The sequence below is a fragment of the Zootoca vivipara genome, chromosome 12 (assembly GCF_965207765.1).
Source record: "Zootoca vivipara chromosome 12, rZooViv2.hap1.1, whole genome shotgun sequence".
NCBI classification, from domain to species: Eukaryota; Metazoa; Chordata; class Lepidosauria; order Squamata; family Lacertidae; genus Zootoca; species Zootoca vivipara.
In genome coordinates this window covers 12,791,879-12,813,249 of record NC_142595.1, presented here as the reverse complement: position 1 = coordinate 12,813,249, position 21,371 = coordinate 12,791,879, and the positions used below count along the sequence as shown (strand labels likewise).

Below are 21,371 nucleotides of genomic sequence, written 5' to 3'. Positions count from 1 at the left end.
ATTTATATGCTGCCCATTTGACTGGGTTGCCCCAGCCACTCTGGGCGGCTTCCAACAAATTAAATCACAGTAAGACATCGAACATTAAAAACTTCCCTCTGCGGGGCTGCCTTCAGATGTCAGATAATTGTTTATTTCCTTGACATCAGGCAGGAGGGGTGCCGCTACCAAGAAGGCCCTCTGCATAGCCCATGTTTCTGGAAACGGAGCCCATGGAAAACTTCAAACATGAACTCTGTTTAAAACTGACCAGCCATGGTTCATACAGCAGCCTGGAGCAAGTTGCCTGCCATGCAGCTCTGAGAAAAAGCTGTGGGTTTTTCTTTTACCCATAGTACAGACACAGGGGGGGGGTCCGCACTCCACCCCCCAACTAAAAAAAACCCTGATTATGTCCAAAGGCCTGTGCCCTCAATAGTCAGACCAACCTCCCCCTTTTTGGATTGCGGTCCTGTCACCGTGGCAACGGCCTCATTTGTCCTACAAAGTACCCCCTCCCTCCAAGCTCCACTCAGGCCTAGAAAGCAAAGTGATGTGAATAACCTCCTTCCCATCGCTGGAGTTTGTTGCCATGGGGACCATTGCACAGAGCAAGGCCTAGGCCCGCATCCTTCAGCAGGCCCATGGGTTTCCATGGCGCTTGTGCCGCCCAGAACAGTGTCCCCCACACAAAACAAATGCTCGGCTCGGCTTGCCCTTTCACACACTTTTAACCATATGCTGTGCTCCAAACCAGGGTGGCGCTGATGGTGGGAAAAGGACACAATTCCACCATGCTCGCTTGCCGTGCTTTTATTGCAGGCGGACTAGCGAAAAGGTTATCTCTTCACAATGCACAATACTGACACCTCAAGGCTTTCTAATTAAGTGAATGCATATAGTTACATGAATAAAAAAGAACATTTGGGAGTCAAAACCTCTCCCCTCTGTCCTCTTAAATTAAACAAAAACCCTTCCTATAGTCCTGCAGGGTATCCACATAATCTATTTTCAATGCTGGGGCGGTTGGGCCCTGGAAAATGCGTAACTCACAGACCACTGCGACAACTAAGGCAGAGAGAAATTGTTTTATCCTCTGGACATGTACAGAATTAATGACAGGGCTGGGTGTGCATCATACAAAATAATAATGTCTCTGAGCATGCACAGAATTATTTCCCACACCGCTAAAAAGACCTATCCAGACTTCTTCTTCTTCACTCTCATATGAGGGAGAGCTTTCAGGTATGGCTTCCAGGCAGGTTTGAGTTCCTGGATCTGTCTCACTAGAAATTAACCACAGGGGGCAAGCCCTGGTCCGTGCAAGCAGAATGCTGCATACTGAAGATGAGAGACTAGGCTTATATCCACATTATGTTGCTAACGGGTTGCTGAATCTCTGTGCATGTTTAATGCCTCCAATATCTACCTTGACATTTCCCAACCACACCAAGAAAGTGCTTCATGGGATATATTTGTGCGGTTGCTGCCTCCCTTCAGTTAGTCCTTCACTACCCTCCTTGAGGGACGCAGGTGGCGCTGTGGGTTAAACCACAAAGCCTAGGGCTTGCTGATCAGAAGGTCGCGGTTCGAATCCCTGCGATGGGGTGAGCTCTTGTTGCTCGGTCCCAGCTCCTGCCAACCTACTGTGTTTCTTCAAGAATAAGACACCGTCTTATATTTATTTTTCCTCAAAAACACACACGGTGGCTTATTTTCAGGGGATGTCTTTTTTTTATTATTAAGTATGGTACAGTTTAACCTACAAGGTTAATTCTTAACCTAGAAGGTTAAACTGCCTATCACTATGGCTTATTTTTGGGGTATGGCTTATTTTGGGGGCATGGCTTATTTTCGGAGAAACACGGTAGCAGTTCGAAAGCACGTCAAAGTGCAAGTAGATAAATAGGTACCACTAAAGCGGGAAGGTAAATGGCGCTTCCGTGTGCTGCTCTGGTTCGCCAGAAGCGGCTTTGTCATGCTGGCCACATGACCTGGAAGCTGTAGACCTACAAGTTCCTTTTTTAAAAAAAACAACAACACTAAAGTAACGACCACAACTGGTTCAACAACCATGGCCATTCCTGGACCAGGAAAGCCTTGCCAAAGTAGTTCATGCATTGGTTAATTCAAGACTGGACTGCTGCAATGTGCTCTGTGTGGGGCTCCCCTCATACTTGATGCAGAAGCTGTGGTTAGTGCAACACGATTGCTGGCAGGAGTGAGGCCTTGTCAGCGTATATAATGCCTGCGCTCAGAGATCTGTACTGGCTGCCGATTTGCTACTGGGCCAGGTTATGGTTGGCATTTAAGGCCCTTGGCAGCTTTTGACCAGTGTATTTCCGAGATCACCTTACCCCACATGTGTCCAACTTGGCGGTCAGAATTGATACTACTAAAGGGTGTCACATAATACACATTCCGCATTTGTAGGAACCCAATTGTTTAAGTGCGACAGCACCTACAATTTGCAGCTCCCGCCCTACTGATATCAAGCAGGTGCCTTCAATGTATTATTTTCGGTGCCTTGTTTAGTCAAGGCTACTCAGATGCTTAGAAAAGATGGTGTGAATTTTAGTCTGTTTAGTACAGGCATCCCCAAACTGCGACCCTCCAGATGTTTTGGCCTACAACTCCCATGATCCCTAGCTAACAGGACCAGTGGTCGGCGAAGATGGGAATTGTAGGCCAAAACATCTCGAGGGCCAAGGTTTGGGGATGCCTGGTTTAGTATTTACCGTCTTGTGTCTTGTAGTCCCCTCCCCCCAATTTTATGGTTGCATCTTTTTTGCAATTCACTTTGAGGCTTTTGGGGTTTTTTACCCATTAAGAGGTGTATAAATTTTATGAAATAAATAAAACAATAGTAGTGGTTTTAAAAATAACATGAATGGTCCTTCAGAAACAACCACTGCCGGATTTATGTACAGTATAAGCTAAACAAGCTACACAGTTTAGGGCCCCACTCTCTTGGGGGCCTTAGGGGGGGAAACTGGATATACATTTCCAAAATATAAGATAAAAAACAAATAAAATAAAACCTGCATAAGCAACAGTGTTTTGTGTTGTATAGGCTCCTATGGTGTAAGTAATGGGTCCCGCCTGCTAGCCTGCTCCCTAAAACATCACTGGTTTGCTCATTTCCATATACTGTGGTACCTTAGTTCTCAAACGTAATCCGTTCTGAAAGTCTGTTCCAAAACCAAAGCGTTCCAAAACCAAGGTGCGCTTTCCCATAGAAAGTAATGCAAAACGGATTAATCCATTCCAGACTTTTAAAAACAACCCCTAAAACATTGTATTTCACTATTAATATACTTCTTCTTAATTGTATTTCAGTTCAACAATTATTTTGATAAAATGCATATTTTGTTATGTGCAAATGGCTTTAGATACCTATTAGGTCCATAAATTAACATATAGCATATATTCAGCACAAAAAAAGGCGACAATTTGTTGTTGACAAAGGACAGCTGGACATATAAAGGGCCCCATTACCTTCAGTGGCTTAGGGCCTCATCAAACCTAAATCCGGCCCTGGAAGCAATGGATTGGAAAAAGCAGGCTAAAGGGGCTGATGGAAACAAAATGGAAGTCAGGAGGGGCTGCAATTGTAGAGCATCCAGCGAAACGAAACAAAAACAACACACAGAATGCACCTCAGGGTCTCTGCAGTCAGGTAACGTGTGACTTTATATTGGATTTTCTTCCCTTATTGGATTATCCATGGATTGGGGCAATCTAAATTTACTGGGAGGGAGGGAAGCAGCTACCACTTGGATGAGGATGTGTGAATGCCACACACACACAGCTTCAAATCCGCATTAAACTCCAGTGCAGACAAGCCCTAGGAACACAGGAATCTGCTTTTATATATGCCTTATTGCTCTCATTGGTCCATCCAGCACAGTATCGCTGCCAGCATTGCAGCGGCCCTCCAGGATTTCAGACAGAGGACAATCCCAGTTTGACCTGGAGATGCTCAGACCTAGTCCTTTCTGCATGCAAACCATGTCCTCTGCATCTGAAACCGTGGTCCTTCCCCGTTTCAAAAAGAGTCCAAAGTGGTTTGAGGGAGGTTTTGTTTCCCGGAAAGTAGAAGCATTTCTTTCCTTTCCTTGTTGCCTCTGGCCGATCAAGTCTTGAAGGTTTCTGCGTAATTTTAAACTCCGAAAATTTTTGTTTATTCGAAGCCAAAGAAGGCGGAGCCAAGCGCAGCAAGAGCATTGACCCCACTTTCAACTCTCTTTAAAGACTATAAATTGTCTCCTGTCTCAAACGGGCAGCACTGCGTCACTCAGCCGCCCAGATTCAGGTCACCTCCTGACACATTCCCTGTCCATTTATTGCCTAGCTGCCAACTTCCCTCCAGGCAGGACATCGATTTTCTCCCCGATTCGCCCAATCCTGCACCTGCTTCTCCTAACCCTCCGTCCCCACATGGTCTCCACTGTGTTCCAGGCCCACAGAGACAAATAGCTTTCCTCAGACCCTAAGCCCATATCAGTTGCTAGTTCAGTGTGTTATTACACCTTATGATGCTTCAATAGACTGATAATAACGAAGAGAAAGTCACCTCTGGAAGACATTGCTATAATAATAACAATAATAATTTATTTATACCCCGCCCATCTGGCTGGGTTTCCCCAGCCACTCTGGGCGGCTTCCAACAGAAAAAGAAAACACAATCTATTAAACATTAAAAGCCTCCCTGAACAGGGCTGCCTTCAGATGTCTTCTAAAAGTCTGGTAGTTGTTTTCCTCTTTGACATCTGTTGGGAGGGCGTTCCACAGGGCAGGTGCCACCACCGAGAAGGCCCTCTGCCTGGTTCCCTGCAACTTGGCATCTCGCAACGAGGGAACCGCCAGAAGGCCTCAGTGTCCGGGCAGAACGATGGAGGTGGAGACACTCCTTCAGTTTTAGGCTGCATGCAATACTATACCTTTAAAGCACATTCAATGCACATTCTTTCCCTCAAAGAATTCTGGGCACTGTAGTTTATGCCTGTGTTTGCAGCTCGGATATAAAGTGGTACCTCGCAAGACGAATGCCTCGCGCAACGAAAAACTCGCAAGACGAAAGCGTTTTGCGGTGGGGTTTTTTGGAGACTCACAAGACGAATTTTTCCATGGCCGTGCTTCGCAAGACGAAGTAGCCTCGCCACCCTGCGCTCTGGAGGCTGCGCGCGAACGGGAGAGTGAGCGCGTAGACGGCAGGCAGGCTGTCTGCTTCCCCCTCCCCACCCGCACAGCCGCCTGGGCCGGGCTTGGGCCGAGAGGTGGAGGCGCTCGGAAGAGCCTTAAAACTTTCCAGAGCGGCCGTGGTGCTTGGGGGCAATGTGGCTGCTCCTGGGCTCGGCGTTGAGTCGGCGGCGGACGCGCACCCACAGAAAGGGGGAAATGGGGGGGGGCGGGAAAGAGCTCCAGCTCCCGAGGCTGGAGGGCGAGCTGGGGGAAGGGGAAGCGAGCGTGCCGCGGGGATGGACCTGCCGGAACCCCGGAGGGCAGCGGCGCCTCACCCCCCCCTCGTGTTCTTATGTCCCCATTAGGCTGAGGGTTGACATTCTTCTGACTTTTTTTTGCCCATAGGAAAACATTAATAAAATTTCAATGCATTCTTATGGAAATCGCGCTTCGCAGGACGAAGTTTTCGCAATACGAAACGACTCATGGAACGAATTAATTTCGACTTGCGAGGTACCACTGTATAATCTAATTGCCAAATGGCACCTCAAACCTAGCTATGACGGTCACCACAATGGAATGTCTAGACGCCTTTTTTCAGTGTTGTTGTTGTTATTGTTATCATCATCATTTCATTTCTATACCTTTTTATATTTTAAAGAAGAAAGCTCAAAGCAGTTTACAACACATTAAAACATCAAACAATCCAAAATAAAACAAATTCAGGCTTTGAGAAAAGTATTTCAGATCCTTCCCTAAGTGACATTTTGTTTTCCCCAGTCGCCAGATCCAGAGATCTCTGCCTGGTTGCAACTGGAACTGCGCCAGTTGCAAAGCACGCCTAGAGTCTGGCTAACAATGGTTTAGCCCTCAGAGAGTTACAATTCCTAGCAACCATCAATAAACTACAGCTCCCAGAATTCGGGGGGGGGTGTATTTTGAGTGTGCTTTAAAGGTACAGTATGCATGCAACTTGCATGTCAAGAGTTCTATTCCGGTCTGAATCCAACAATCCTTTTGTTACGGAAGGCAACGCTTTGCCAAGAACGTGGAGCTTTTGTTTATTCCTGTGACCAACAAACAAGACTGGAAAGAGAAAATGTTCTCTGGACTTTCCCAAGGCCATACAATGAGGACATAATCTGAGCCAAGGTGGAGGTCTCAGGCCTATTTTGAACGCCAGAGCTCCTACACCAAGGTTGCCTCTAAGGGTGTGCAGAGTGCCACTGTCCATCCCCACTAAATACACAAGAGACAATTCCCCACTACCTGCATACATGTGTGGGATTAAGAAAGGAGGGATTCTTGGTGAGAGCGTTTCAAAGGCTGGGAAGAAAATGCAAAAAAAAAAAAGTTTAGATGGGAGTCACTGCAGATCAGGCATAGCCAAACTCGGCCCTCCAGGTGTTTTTGTACTACAACTCCCATCATCCCTTGCTAACAGGACCAGTGGTCAGGGATGCTGGGAACTGTAGTCCCAAAACATCTGGAGGGCCGAGTTTGCCTATGCCTGCTCCAGATAGAGGAGGACCACCAGGAATGAAAAGGCTGCTGCTGGCTCTATACTCCCAACATTACCTCAGGCACTTACATCACTGTTCTCTGCTTTATGATGACAGTTTGGGCATTTTCATATACTACGATCATGCACTAGCTTAGCAGCTCCCAAAGAACCATGGAAACTGACCCACTTCAAGGAGGACGGGGTGAAAATAAACAGGGTGGGGGGAGGACTTCAATCAACTTTGCAAACTCAAAGTGCTCTACTGTACAGATCAGAACGATTAAGAACGACAAGTGGGGACATGCAACAAAAATCTTGCTGTGTATCTTTAGCCCCCAACAATGAATCTTCTGCTCTGGGGCCCAGCCAACCTGGAAATGAAACCTTGTTTTGCTGTTCCAGGGCTTCCTTGAGGGTTTTTTGAAAGGGCAGACAATCCCTCAACTGTAGAACAAGGCACCTTTTCCAGTCTGGCTGTACAAGTTCACCGAGACTGGGGATATGTGGCAACATTTTGTCGCATCCCCCAGTTTGTTCCTAAATCTCCCTTTGTTGTGCTATACACAACTTCATTGTTATATAGCAGTTGGAGAAATGTTCCTACAGAACAGGCCAGGGAGTAAGAGGGAAGATATGGGACCTCCTGCAACAAAATGGTGCAGCGTGCCCCCAGCTACCTGAGAGCTCTGATCAAGGAAGCGGAGACTTTAAAGAGCGGGGAAGGGATAAAGGGCACCTTGCTGCCCCCAAACACAAACACAACTACCCCAATCTTCCCCTCCTGGGCTATGCAGTGACAGGTACCAGCCAAAACACACCTGAACTTCTTACACTGCTATAGCAGGCAGGACTCCTGGAGAATTGAAAAGGAGAGAAAACTGTACTTTGTCTTTCCTTCGTCCTGAAACATCCCTGTATAGCATAGCTGAGAAGGGTTTTTTTAAACCTCACAGAAGGTAACTCGCTAACCTTATTCCCCCCACCCCACCCCACCCTGCTCCATACTTACTATAAGCTGTACTATAAGCTGTCTTCTTTTCTCTAGCATTGTTTTGGGGTGGGTGGGGTGGGCAATATTCTATTTTTCCACCACTGCCTACTTTATCTGATGAACTCACACAATCTGCCCCCGCCTGACCTGATTTATTTATATCTCAACCCCCACCCGCCCCTTTCTCAACTGCAGCCAGCATTCTGTAGCCTTGTCAGGATTTTCTTGTTACTGCATTTTTTTTAATTTAAAAAGTTCTTTTTCTTTTAATTTACAATGCTGAATACTTCTGTGTACCGAGAGAGAGACCACGGAGGATATAACCCCCCTACCCATACTTTTGGGTAGCTTCCAACCCCTTGGCTTTTGCGAATAGCGGGAATGACGCTAACAAGCAGGGACCGACAACAAAATGTCGCAGCGCATTCCCAGACCCCAGACCCGGGATTCTTAGTAATAATAGAGTTTGGTGTGAGAGGCCGTGACAGCACTCAGCACTCTCTCAAGACAGCTATCGTCAAAGTTCCTTGGGAGGAAGTAATCGCCGTCAAATGAGCTTGCAGCTTCCACAAGTCATTTGCGTCTAGGACGAATACGTAATACACCGCAGGCTGCGATAGTCCCTGTGGTAAAAAAGAGTGGACTTGAATCCAGGAGCACCCCCAACTATGCAGCAGTTGGATTTTTGCAGCTGAGGAATGCTGTTGGATCCAGATGCTTTCCAGATGTTCCATTTTTTCTACAACTATAAGCAAAATATTGTTGGCCAGTGGCTGGTGCATAGCCTGATGTCCTTTTCCAGGACAGGCTCTAGGGAAGCCAAATCCAGCGAAGGGTTGGCCCTGACTTTCCCACACACATTCAAGGAAGAGAGTGGGGTGCAAGAGAGCAGAGACAGGCTGGGAGAGGAGAAACAGCCAAGTGTTGCATTAGCACACACTAGCATTGCAGCAGCTGCTGTCCTGCAGGTTCAAAACTTGGCACTGTCCATCAGGCCTGATCTGTGCTTGGCAGGAACGGGGGGTCTTCTTGGCTGGACCACACAAAACCTACAGCCACAAATCCACTCCTCATTCGCCACAAAAGAGAGGTCTGGAGCAGGCCTGCACAATTTGAGACCCACAAATCAGAAAACAGCCCGCCGGGAAACCCCGCTCAACCGGTCTGCCAAAACCAGGCCAGCAGAGCTGTCAACACAGTTGTGGGGCGAGCATCTTCAAAAATTTGTCCTTTTAACCTGCTTTTGGCTGTGTGGCACCCTGAGAGGATCCAGCCACATTCTCCTGCTTCCAGCTTTTTCAGATGTGAGATACCCTCTTTGGAGAGGGAGAAGACCGGGCAGTTATTCCGCACAAAAATTGGAGATTTTCGGAAATGAGCACAGCCGCACTCCAGGCGATCAGACAGCAAGCATCCTATGACCATCACATACCGGTACCCTGTTTCCCCATCCAAGCTGCCACATCCGCCAGAGGAAATCCTGCCAAATTCGCTTGCCGGTCAAGAATCCGGATACAGCACAGACCAAAGTTTCCTATCCAGTTCCTGGTTGGCTTTATCTGGCTGAAGGATCAGGGACCCTCTGCTAGCTTTCCTCCCCTAGCCATGACTGCTTCCCTCAAAATGGGATCAGCATCCATGGCAGGCTTCTCCAGACGTGGAGAATTGGGGGGGGGAGGGGAGGAAGGAGGATGTTCATATCATTTCATTCTGTCTCTACCTATTCTACTTAAGCTTAATCCATGTCCCCACCCCTTTTCAACCTCTGCAGCAATTTCCTCTTCTTCTGCGCCATTCCATCCGAAACGCCCCAAATGCTTATGTCTTCACTGAGGCGTCCTATAGAAATTTATAAAACTGGAAAACAAAACCGAGCTCCTGTCAAGTCCTCATCGCCTCTGCAATTTGGGATCTGCAGCACAAGCCTTGAAAGGAACGGCTCACATCAGAGGTAGCAGGGTGATGTCAAGGAATCTTCATAGGTCCATGCTTTTCAATTTAGAATCATAGAATCATAAAATCGTAGAGTTGGAAGAGACCACAAGGGCCATCCAGTCCAACCCCCTGCCGAGCAGGAAACACCATCAAAGCATTCTTGACATATGCCTGTCAACCTCTGCTTAAAGACCTCCAAAGAAGACTCCACCACACTCCTTGGTAGCAAATTCCACTGCCGAACAGCTCTTACTGTCAGGAAGTTCTTTCTAATGTTTAGGTGGAATCTTCTTTCTTGTAGTTTGAATCCATTGCTCCGTGTCCGCTTCTCTGGAGCAGCAGAAAACAACCTTTCTCCCTCCTCTATATGACATCCTTTTATATATTTGAACATGGCTATCATATCACCCCTTAACCTTCTCTTCTCCAGGCTAAACATACCCAGCTCCCTAAGCCGTTCCTCATAAGGCATCGTTTCCAGGCCTTTGACCATTTTCGTTGCCCTCTTCTGGACACGTTCCAGCTTGTCAGTATCCTTCTTGAACTGTGGTGCCCAGAACTGGACACAATACTCCAGGTGAGGTCTGACCAGAGCAGAATACAGTGGTACTATTACTTCCCTTGATCTAGATGCTATATTCCTATTGATGCAGCCCAGAATTGCATTGGCTTTTTTAGCTGCTGCATCACACGGCTGACTCATGTCAAGTTTGTGGTCTACCAAGACTCCTAGATCCTTTTCACATGTACTGCTCTCAAGCCAGGTGTCACCCATCCTGTATTCGTGCCTTTCATTTTTTTTTGCCCAAGTGTAGTACTTTACATTTCTCCTTGTTAAAATTTGCATTTGAGGGTAGCATTGCTTGCCTCTACAACTACTTGGCAACTTTCGCAGTCTCGCGATGCACCCAGAGCACTGTCTGATCAGGAATCACTGATCAGTTAGGTTTGAGAGCAAGGGGAATCAATGTGGTGCCTTTCAGATGTTATTGGACAATGTCTCGCACCATCCTGGCCAAGGGTGAAGAATTATGAGAGTTGTAGCCCAGTAAAATCTGGTTACTCCTCTCTAAGGCTTATAAATGGGAGGAAGCATTCTCCATTGCACGTATGGAGACAGTTGCGTGGGCACTCCTGGAAAAATACCCATGCTGCACCTGGAGGATTGTGCCAACTCACCAATCCAATACCAGTCACCAATATACCCTTTCTGGGAAAAGGTACTAGAGAGGATAGTGACTGGGCAACTCTATGCCTTCTTGGGTGACATTGATCTCCGCCCATATCTCTTTCATTACCAAACAGTCCGACAATAGCAAGAAGTATAAAATGCTCTTCAATAATAATAAGAAGAATGCAGAGTCTTGCTAGTGGAAACCAAGAGGCACAAATGTCTCTTGAAATAGATTTCAGGGTGTTTTGAGGCTCTTTCTGTTCCAGAGTTCAACATCTAGGCAGAGGAGAGAAAAATCTGTTTTCCGTTTACAGTATCGGAAACCAAAGGAAAGCCGATTTTAAAAAGTGATGGTGAAACCAGAGTTTGGTTTGAAGCTGCCTGATGAAGTTAAGCATGTTAAGTCCAGACACTGCCTGAATAATAATAATAATAATAATTTATTTATATCCCGCCCATCTGGCTGGGTTTCCCCAGCCACTCTGGGCGGCTTCCAACAGAAATATTAGAATACACTAATTTCTTAAAGATTAAAAGCTTCCCTAAACAGGGCTGCCTTCAAATGCCCTCTAAAAGTCTGGTAGTTATTTTTCTTTTTGACATCTGGTGGGAGGGCGTTCCACAGGGCGGGTGCCACTACCGAGAAGGCCCTCTGCCTAGTTCCCTGCAACTTGGCTTCTCGCAACGAGGGAACCGCCAGAAGGCCCTCGGCACTGGACCTCAGTGTCCGGGCAGAGCAAGTATACTGGACCGAGGCTGTTTAGGGCTTTAGGGCTAATAGGGAGATCAGTCAGGATCCCCTGGCTCTAGGCTGCTTAGTGGGGGGGGGGAACTGATGTTGTTGTTGATGATGATGATGATGATGGTGATAAGTTGTTTCTTATACCCCGCCCATCTGACTGGGTTACCTCAGCTGCTGTGGGAGGCTTCCAAAAAAAATTCAGGAGTTGACCCCTGAAGTTAATAGACAGGACTAACTTAGGTTCATCAATATCAATGGGTCTACTCTGAGTTGGACTTAGTTGAATACCACATAGTAAATTTTAAAAAATGAAGCAGAATCAGTTCGCTTATGATAAAAGAGGTGCTGGGTCTAAAAAACTTGTCTGGAAGATATCAGAGAAAAGAAACTGGCAGCCAGGAATGGCTCTGCCAGGAGCAATTTTGTTAGCAGGTAGGTAGAACTGTAGGCTCAAAGGCATGGAAGTTAGGCTGGCATGTGCCAAGCACACATATTCATTTTAAAAAGCAGCAACACAGCTTAGCCTAAAAGTAAGAAGCTGTGTCAGAAAGTAAAACAGCCTAATTTTTTTAACGAGGAATTTATGAAAAAGCCAGAAGAATTAAAATATGATGATAGATAGATAGATACTGGTAGATAGATAGATATAAACGGAATTAGTCAAATGCAAGGAAAAAACTTTGAAAATGGGTCTGGCAATTATTATGTAAAAGGCTGTAATTTAATAAACACTCATAAATACAAAAAAGGATTGTTGTTGCTGAATCATTGCTATTTGTGAATTGCCACTTGCTTTGAGCACAACTGCTTTTGTAAAAAGCATCACATATATTTAAAACTGCAGTCATCTAAAAATGTTAGCAGGAACTTGCCAAATGCAAAGGGAGCACAGAACTCTGCCCATTGGTCTTGGGGGGGGGGGCGAAACAAAAGAGGTGAAAGCAAAGGACTGGCAAAGTCACAAATCAAGGACATTAGCATGTGTTTGCACAGGTGAGCATTTCCTTTTTAAACAGGGCTGGGCCACAACATCTCGCCCAGATACCTTCTTCCCTGTGCTCTACACACACCAAGAGGCATGGTGTGATTCGAGTTCAGGTTTGAGGAGGCAGAGCTCATTGGTCAAACTTGCCAGAGATGCTGCTGATATATTAATTGGCCGCAGCAGAGCAGCAGGTGCATGGGGCAAGCAGCAGGTGAACGGGTGGAGTCATTTCCCCCCTCTCTCCCCCTCCCCCCAATATGCAATGACAGTTCCAGGGAAGACAAGCAGTTTTCTGGAAACGTCAGAGTCTATTGGGTCTCTAACGGAATAAAGCTGAAGTGGCAGATCTCTCAGCACAGTGCACAGGGAGGGATTGCCATTTCTCTCTACCACCACCCAACACACACACACAAAACCTGGGAAAGAAGGACTATTAATCATTATGATTATTATGCATTACAATTTATTACCCATCCTTCACCCTAAGGTCCCAGAGCTGGTCACAACAATTAAAGCACAACATAAATATTAAAATGGCTAATATGGCTCAAATAAATATATGCTTGCACCACCCCAATTCTCCAGCTTCATCATCCAGAACAAACAAACAGGCCCTCTGTCTCCACGCTGCCATATGGACCCAAGACACTAAACAAGAAGAGCGTGGAGTGTGGGATCCACTTGGCTACCCCTGAAGCCACAGATGGAGAGAGGTGCCTGTGCTTCCCCCTCACCCCCACCCAGCCCATCTCCAGGGTCCAGGAGGGAGGTGCCCCCCCAAAAAGATACAGCGCTCCGTCGCAGCAACAGCTCAGAATCAAGGTCTCCAAGGCAAACGCCATGTTCCCAGCAAGGATACCCTAAGGGTAGGGAAGGCGCCAAGCAGGGGGTGGGGATGGGGAATTAAGTCGCATGGTGGCACTTGGGGAAATTACATCTAAGGAGGGAGGGGGGTGCAGACTGAAACCGATAAACAGAAAGGAACGGGTAGACGGAATATGTTAAGAGGAAGAATTATGCACCTCTGATAGGCCCCCTGTCCACACACTTCATGTGTGAAAGAGCCACCACAGATCAAACACCACAAATGAGGAGATTTCTGGCTGTTTCAGACACAATGCTGTGCAACGCAGCAGGCAGGTCACACACACACACAAATGATAGGGCAGCTCACCAAGCGACTGTGCATGTGTGCAGGAGCAGAGAGGTGGGTGGCTTTATGAAATGCATGAGATCAACAAGCAGAATGCAAGACAGGCAGACAACAGGTACATCCAAACAGAGGTCAAAAAGGATGTGCGGAGGGAGGGGGAGAAATGGGTGTGGACTGAGAGAGGCAATATTCTGGTCGGATGGTATACAGACAGAAGCAGAGGGGGAGAAACACGAGGAGGGGGGAGAGAGACGGTGGCTCAAGGATGGGGACCGCAGAGGGGCAGACAAAGGTTCAGGATGGGCAGCAGTAGAAGAAAAGACCCTGAAATAAACAGATTGCCATGTAAGGAGATGGCCAGCCAAAGGGATGGGTGTTAAGGGGAGGAGAAAGAGATGGTGCGAGCAGGGGGCTGGCAGATGGAAGGTGGAGGGAGCTCAAGGAGGTAGGGAACGGTCGTAAGAAAAGACTAAAACCCTGCCTCTCCCCCCCCCCCGCGCGCACCCAGCTCCAAAACCCTCCCCCCCCAACCTCATCCCTGTCTATGGGAGGGAGGGAGCCCTGGAGAGTCCCACCCCGGAGCCTTGTGGGAGGGGCGCCCAATATCGAGAGAGGGGCGCAATATTTAGGGGGGTTGTGTGCGTGATCGAGTGGAAGGAATCGGCGCGGACCCACCCACCCACCGCACCACCACCACCCCACCATTCCTGCTTCCCCACGTCGCATCTCTTTCGCCGCTGTCCTGCAAGATCCGGAAGGATCTCGCCCATCTCCTTTGGGGGAACCACTAGACCAGAGCCGAGGGGAACCCCCTCCCCCGACCATCAACCGATCAAGAAAGGCGGAGGCGGGAGAAGGAGCACATACACACACAATACACAAAAATTGGAGGGGGGGGTTGAAATCCAGCTACCGGTAAATGCCTCCGTTTCCCACCCACCCACCCCACTTTTTCTGGAAAAACGCCACCGCGCGCCAACAGCTCTCCCACCCGCAAAAATGGCACGGAGCAATACCTCCCCCCACCCCACCCCAAACTGCCCCACCCACCCAGCAATGGAGAGCAGATCCCCAGTTTCCACCACAGATGGGGGGCCTCCCTCGACTCACCCCCACCCCCCACTACCCGCCTTTTGCATGCAGACCCCCGCACCCCTGCCCTTCCTCTCCGGCGCCCCCCGCGCGCTCACTCACCCTGCGGGCTGGGAGGCTCCCCGGGCTGCGCCTTGCCGCGAGCCGGCCAGCCGGGGCCGACGAGCAGCGGCAGGAGGAGGGCGAAGCGCATCGCCAGGGCCGGCGCCCGCAGCATTGTGGCCGCCCCCACCGGCTCCCCGCTACCCGGCCATGGCGCGCCCGGAGGAGCCTCGGCGGCAAGTCGGGCGCACTGGCTGTGCAGGATCCGGTTACGCGGCGGCGGCAGCGGCGGCGATTGTGTCTCCTCGTCCCCGGCAGCCCCCTCCTGCCCGGCGGGGAAAAACTGGACGGCTCCACCTGCTGGAACAAGCCAGCACCGCCGCCGCCGCTGCGTGTCTTCTCTCCTCTTCTTCCTCCGCCTCCTTCTTCTCGGGTGCTCCGCCTTTAGCTTACCTCACCTAGAAACTGTGTCCAATGCCAGGGAATAGTCCTGGGCAAGGGAAAAAAATAAAAAAGTTCAGGGAAAGGGAGGGGTGCACTGTGCCTCTGAGCATGTGCAGAACGTGAAGATTGTTCCAAGTAAGCCTCGCACCCTCCGCAGGGCTCAGAGGCGCCGTTCTGTGGATTGGCTTTCCCCTCTTCCGTTTCCTTTCCAAGGCTATTTTCTGGGTGTTCAACGCGTCTTCAAATGCAGTGGATGGACTTCGCAGCTTTTTAAGATGCCAATGTGTACATTATTATAGAATCGTGGAATTGGAAGGGACCCCCAAGGGTCATCTAGTCCAACCCCCTGCAATGCAGGAATCTCAGCTAAAGCATCCATGGCAGGTGGCCATCCAACCTCTGCTGAAAAACCTCCAAGGAAGGAGAGTCCACAGCCCCCCACCCCACTTTCAGATATTGGGGCATGTGGAGCCAACGTATTGAACATGCATGACCGGGGGGGGGGGGGGGCACCCTCAAAATTGCAATTCTTTGATGGTTCAAGGCTGTCCCTGTGTTTTTATCTGTTTTATGAGCTGAAGTCATATCGTCTTGCTTTCATATGTCCTACTCAAATTATTAACAAATCCCAGCAAACCTGGTCTGCTTGCTACATGCATTAAACGGCAATAAATGTTCTATATGCCTCCCCACACCTGAGGAATATGCCATCTCTCCCAGAATTAAAAACAACAACAGGTCAATGTTCATTTGCATCTTGCCCATTCAAACAAAGGCTTTGAGCTTTAATCAACTAATTGGCACAACAAATAAAGAAAGGGTTAATCCCAGATTAGCAGCTTCCCCCACTCCCAAAATATACACTACAGGAGTTGTACCAGGAAGTAACAAGCAGGAGACTCAGAAATCTACATCCAAAGCTAGCAGACAATTTGGTTTCTGCACTGAAACTGGTGGGTTTCTTCTCTCTCCAATAAAGAACAACAGGCAGGTGAAGTGATTGCCTTCATTGCTCACGTATCTGGTTTTAGCTGCTGCTTCATAACATTGTTTTGTTTTGGTTTTGGTTTTTTAATTGTGTATGTATAAATGCAGTGCTTTTTTATATATAAGGGGGGAAATGTGCCAGTAATCACCATAAAGTTGTTTACACACACACACACACTCACTGCTCTGGAATCTTTGGGATGAAGGGTGGTATACAAGTGTTTGAAATAAATAAATGAATCCTTTAAACCTGGATCCTGCACGATACTAATGGGTTTCCAACTATTGGTGAGGCAATTATAACTCCCATGTTACAGTAATTGAAAGTATTTCCTGTCACAAAGTTGGTAGAAAAACATGGTAAAAGAATGGTAAAAAACATGGTAAAAGAATTAAATGGTATCTTTTGTTTATTAAACAGCAAAATGCATTTTACACTCAAGGTAATATGCCCCATGCCTTCATTAGCCTCTGTGTGAGCTCAGCAGATCCCAGGGGGTGGCACTGCATGGAGGAAAAGAACCACCACCAGTCTTTTCTGCCCCGCCCCAGCTTGGGAATCAGCCCAAAATGGTTCTCCTCTCCTGCTGAAGATTTGGACTTGTTTGAGGCCACAAAGAGGAGGTGAAAGGCAATGTTGCTCGTGCAAGAGGAACAATTCCAAGATCATCTTTGTGTCTTGGAGGAAATGGTCACAACTGGGGAGCTGACGGGGCATTGATCAGGAATGGGCACTGCTCCTTGATCATATGGAGTCTACCATGCCTGTTATGATTCACTCCTAAAGAAGAACTCTGAAGCGACTGAACGGACCAGCCTCTTGTAGAATGACAAGGAAATGTGGCACATGATGAATGGAATCGACAAGCCCAACTATATAGAATTTACAGTACCAAATTTTGAACAGAGTATAGGTGGCAACGACATTCTTCTTCTGATTGCTTTCATGATGCATCGAGCCTATTTGGCATGTTTTATGTATATTAATGGAATTAATTCTGCACTTTTAAAAAGAGTGCTGGGTTTTTTTCCCCTCCCTGCTTGTTTCTCCAAGGCCTATTTTTTCCACTTAAGAATTAGTGAGTTTTTGTTTTGTTCTTAATTTCATGGATGGCCTGTGTCTTCCAGTCAGGACCTTGTTTTTAAGGGTGAAGCAATCACTCTTCGGTGGTGCTAACCATGAATGTGGATATTGCCTACTACGGGCATGTATTGAGCAAGAGAATGAGATGCGTGCAGAAATATAGCTGAGGAAGGGTGTTAAATTGCGGAGCAAAGAGGGAGGGAGGTCTCAGAAAAAGGGTCTAGCTGACATCTCCTTGGGAACAGGGAGGGATGGATCCAGGCAGAAATGAGATTGGCGGGTGTGTGTTTGTGTGAGGATCACCCACTACTGCTCCTTCCCGGATGTTTTTGCCCCAGGGTCATTGGGACAATTGTTCCTCTTCCTCTGTGGGTGGTCGCTTCCTCTTGAAAAAGCCCGTCTATTAAAAAAAAGAAATAGGCTTCTTTGAACTGGTGAAAATCTTGATTGGGCTGCTGTCACACATAATGTCCATAAGGCACCCAGAAGCATGAGGTTGGCAGATCAAACTCTCAACATCAACAACAACAAATGTCACAGAAGTTTTAGTTGAGATTCCTGCATTGCAGGGGGTTGGACTAGATGACACTTGGGAGTCCCTTCCAGCTCTATAATTCTATGATTCTATATACCACTGCTTCCCCAATGAGGCATGTTAGTTACTGTGACATTGGACCTCCCACGAAGGCTCACTTTCTGCAGAGGACAGAGGCACTCCTATTTTTGTTGAGCCCCAGCTAAAGCCAGCACCACTGGAATATTGGCACCTCATGTGGTTGGTACAGTTTGGCTCTATGCCCAGAATTGCCTGCTCCAAGGTTTCACTTACCTTCCACAGAACGAAAATGAAGATTGCAAGGAGGAAAAGTCCGGCCACTATAGCTGCTATGATCCACCACACAGGAATATCCCTCTCGGCAGCCGGGTCCACCCACTCCACCAGTGTCTTAGTCTGGGTGGGGCAGGGGGGAAGAGATAGAAAAGAGAAAGCCAATCTGAGCTGAACCCTCCTCTCCCTGGTGAGACTGAAAGAATAGAGGAGTTTCCACGCCCAAGTAAGTCTTTTATCCCCAATGCAGATAACGAAATGGCTGACCTCCTCTACCTTGGCACCAGATCCAGGTGATTCTTGTAGGGCTGTCAAACACCAGTTATTTAACTGCCATTCAGGCTTCGGGCTTAAAGTTTGGAACTAAAGTTTGGAATTTAGCTAGCATTTTGAGCCCATTCTGGATGCAGGCAAGATCCAGTGAAAGCAAGGAAGATCTAGATTTTCTGTTGCAACTGAATTCCCCTCTTCCTTGCAGAGCCCTGCAAGCCCCTTTAAAGACTTCTGAAATTGCCCAACCCCTTAACCCCAAAATGCATCATACATACAAGTCAAGATGGCTTCAGGATTGCTCTCCTGTACTATTGCAGACATGTGGTTTGTATACTTATGCATGTGTGTTTAGCTTGTGCATTCATGAACATTTATTCTATATTTGAGACCTTAGAATTCTTATAGCAGTCTCTCACCTCTGTTCCACCAAAAAAAAACCATCAGGCTCCAGTCCCTGACTTCATCAAGTGACCAGGTATTTTCAGAAACCATAACTGGGCAATCCCAGATTGTGGGCCCCGTGGATTCACCTCACACACAACCCACTTGGCTCTATGACCTGCCAAAACCCGTAATATACCCTCATGTTCCTATACTTCAACTACCCTTAGGGAGGAGGGACAGACACAGTCTTCTGGTCCTTGTCCCTGGTGAATCATTGTCCCTATTATTGTTTGCTGGGTATGCCTTAGTTAAAACGTTAACAAGGCCCTGTTCATCTCAATAAGCCAAAATATTCTTGAGCCACAGAAAACCACAGAAGGGGAAAGTGCTCCTGTGCTCAGGTCCTGTGTGAGAACAGGATGCCGGACTAGAGGTGCCATTGGCCTGATCCAGCAGGCCTGATGTTCTTATTCAAAGCCGAGTTTCGGCTACACTGATTCACTGACGTACCAGAGAGGATCCGCTTGGCAGAACTTTCGGCTGAATGCGGTACGGCATCCCGGAAGTGTTGAATCGGGCCTGAGACTGGATGAGGAGTTGCTCCTTCATGGGGTGCTGCGGAAGAAGAGACCATTGTGCATTACCTGAGCCCTTATTATGGACCTGCCCTCAGGGGCGAGCTTTGGTGACCTTTTGGTGCCCTGTGCGAGGCCAAAACTTGGCGCCCCCAAATGGTGCTGGCTTCCGGGTTGGGGTGTTTAGAGATCTGCAACTCTTAGAAATAAGAACCTGGACTCAGACTACCCTGTTTCTCATATTTTAAGACATACCCATAAAATAAGCCATAGCAGGATTTTTAAGCATTCAAGGAATATAAGGTATGCTTGCTAGATGAAGGGGTTTATTCTAGACTTCTTTCCTTGCTCAACCATGACGCCCAGGCCACATTCACACGCTACATATAAACTGCTATGATACCACTTTAAACAACCACAGTTTCCCCTAAATAATCCTAGTTTGTTAAGGGTGCTGAGAGTTTTAAGGGGATCCCAATTCCTCTCACATGGGCACAGTTCCCAGAGTGATTTAACAGTCAATCCCTCTTCAAAGAGCTTTGAAAATTATAGCACGGGGGGGGGGGAGCACAAACTACTGACGTGCTGCATGCGGGGGGGAAACTTAGTTGCAGAATTCCCCCAAAATAGACCAGAGGCAATTAATATTTCATCCAGCAGAGCTTTACTGCTACTGAAGGAAAATGAGCATATTGGTCACAAATCCAATACATTCAGGATTGGCACAGACCATAAAAGATCCAGTTGCAGCAGACTTATCTTAAACAAACAAGAACTTATAATAAGACTAAACCTCAACACTACAGCATACAGAACGGAACACCACAGCAGAACAGAACCAATTTAAACCAGCTGTACTCAGCTTCTCTGAAGGAATAACCCAAACATCAGAAACCTTCCGCCTGTTTCTTTCACATAGAAAGAAACCTTCCAGAACCCTCTTGAACTAAACAGGAAAGATCTCTACACATCAGATCATTACTTTCTGTGCTAAGAAATGCAAACTGACAACTACAGCTCCCAAAATTCTTTAGGGGTAGCCATGACTGTTTAAAGCGGTATCATAATGCTTTAAATGTACAGACTGCGGCACTTCTTTCTGGAATACCTAGCCCAGAGCATTCTGGAACCCTGGTCTGGTTTAAGGAATGGCTCTGCCATGGACCCTGCAGGTGGCAATGCCACGTCTCTTACTTCCTTCAAATCCCTCCTTCAGATCCACCTTTTGTCATGAAATCTTTGGCTCCTCTCTCTCCAGTTACCATGCCCTGCTGTAACTCAGCCTAAGTACATTATCACTGACAATCATATCATTGTTCCCTGTGTTATCCTCAGCTCCCCTTCCCCTTCATGTCTTGTTTCCTCTGTGGAGAATGTTAGATTAGAAGCTCCTCGGGGCAAGGGGGTCTTGAGGCCGGAGGAACATCGTCCAGCTGGGAGTGTGAAGGCCGCTCCCTACAAGGCCCTTTCCACCTGGCCTAGGGGGCTGGGCCCCCACTCACCAGCCCCACTGAAGTGGCTCCTCATGAGACCGGAGGAACATCACTCGGCTAACGTTTTATTGATTTATTGATTTAATATGCTGTAAATGGCTTTGAGGTTTTTTATTAAAAATATAAAGCTGCATAGAAATTAAATCAAGCAAGCAAGCAAGCAAGCAAGCACCATTCATATGGATGGTGCCATATAAACAAACAAATAAATCACAAACTGTTTGCCACTTCTTAATCATAACTGCATCTTGTGATCTTGTTGGGTCACAGCCTCTGCTTCGGTTTTCTTAAAAAATGTATGCTACCCTTAATCTTGCCTGGATTACAGGAAGGTGTGCACTGATATATATAGATAGAGATAAGATAGAGATATAGAGATGGATATAGAGATATACCGTAGATAGATCTCGATCTCAATAGATATTTAAAAAACGCCTCCCCAACAAATAGAATATTTCAAAGCAAAGTGTAAAGAACAATTAACATTTCCCAAAGGCACTAAAGTGGTTGCAATGTAGGAG

General features: G+C 47.4%; 2 protein-coding genes across 3 annotated transcripts in view; both read right to left on the bottom strand.

Moving 5' to 3' along the window:
* The window catches only part of FAM171A2 (family with sequence similarity 171 member A2), a 38,432-nt gene extending 23,252 nt beyond the window's left edge, over window positions 1-15,180 (bottom strand). Inside the window, exon 1 of one of the 2 annotated variants that reach the window (XM_060282335.2) lies at window positions 14,842-15,180. In XM_060282335.2, the coding sequence (XP_060138318.2) occupies window positions 14,842-14,956 (115 nt within the window). In that variant the 5' untranslated portion in view covers window positions 14,957-15,180. The remainder of the gene's footprint in view (window positions 1-14,841) is intronic. The other variant, XM_035134992.3, reaches the window with a different exon arrangement.
* Window positions 15,181-16,598: 1,418 nt separating this feature from the next.
* Window positions 16,599-21,371, bottom strand: part of ITGA2B (integrin subunit alpha 2b) — a 41,390-nt gene continuing 36,617 nt past the window's right edge. The window contains 4 exon segments of the mRNA XM_088655888.1: window positions 16,599-17,641; window positions 17,643-17,696; window positions 18,126-18,248; window positions 19,293-19,397. Coding sequence (XP_088512014.1) covers window positions 17,603-17,641; window positions 17,643-17,696; window positions 18,126-18,248; window positions 19,293-19,397 — 321 coding nt within the window. The 3' untranslated portion in view covers window positions 16,599-17,602.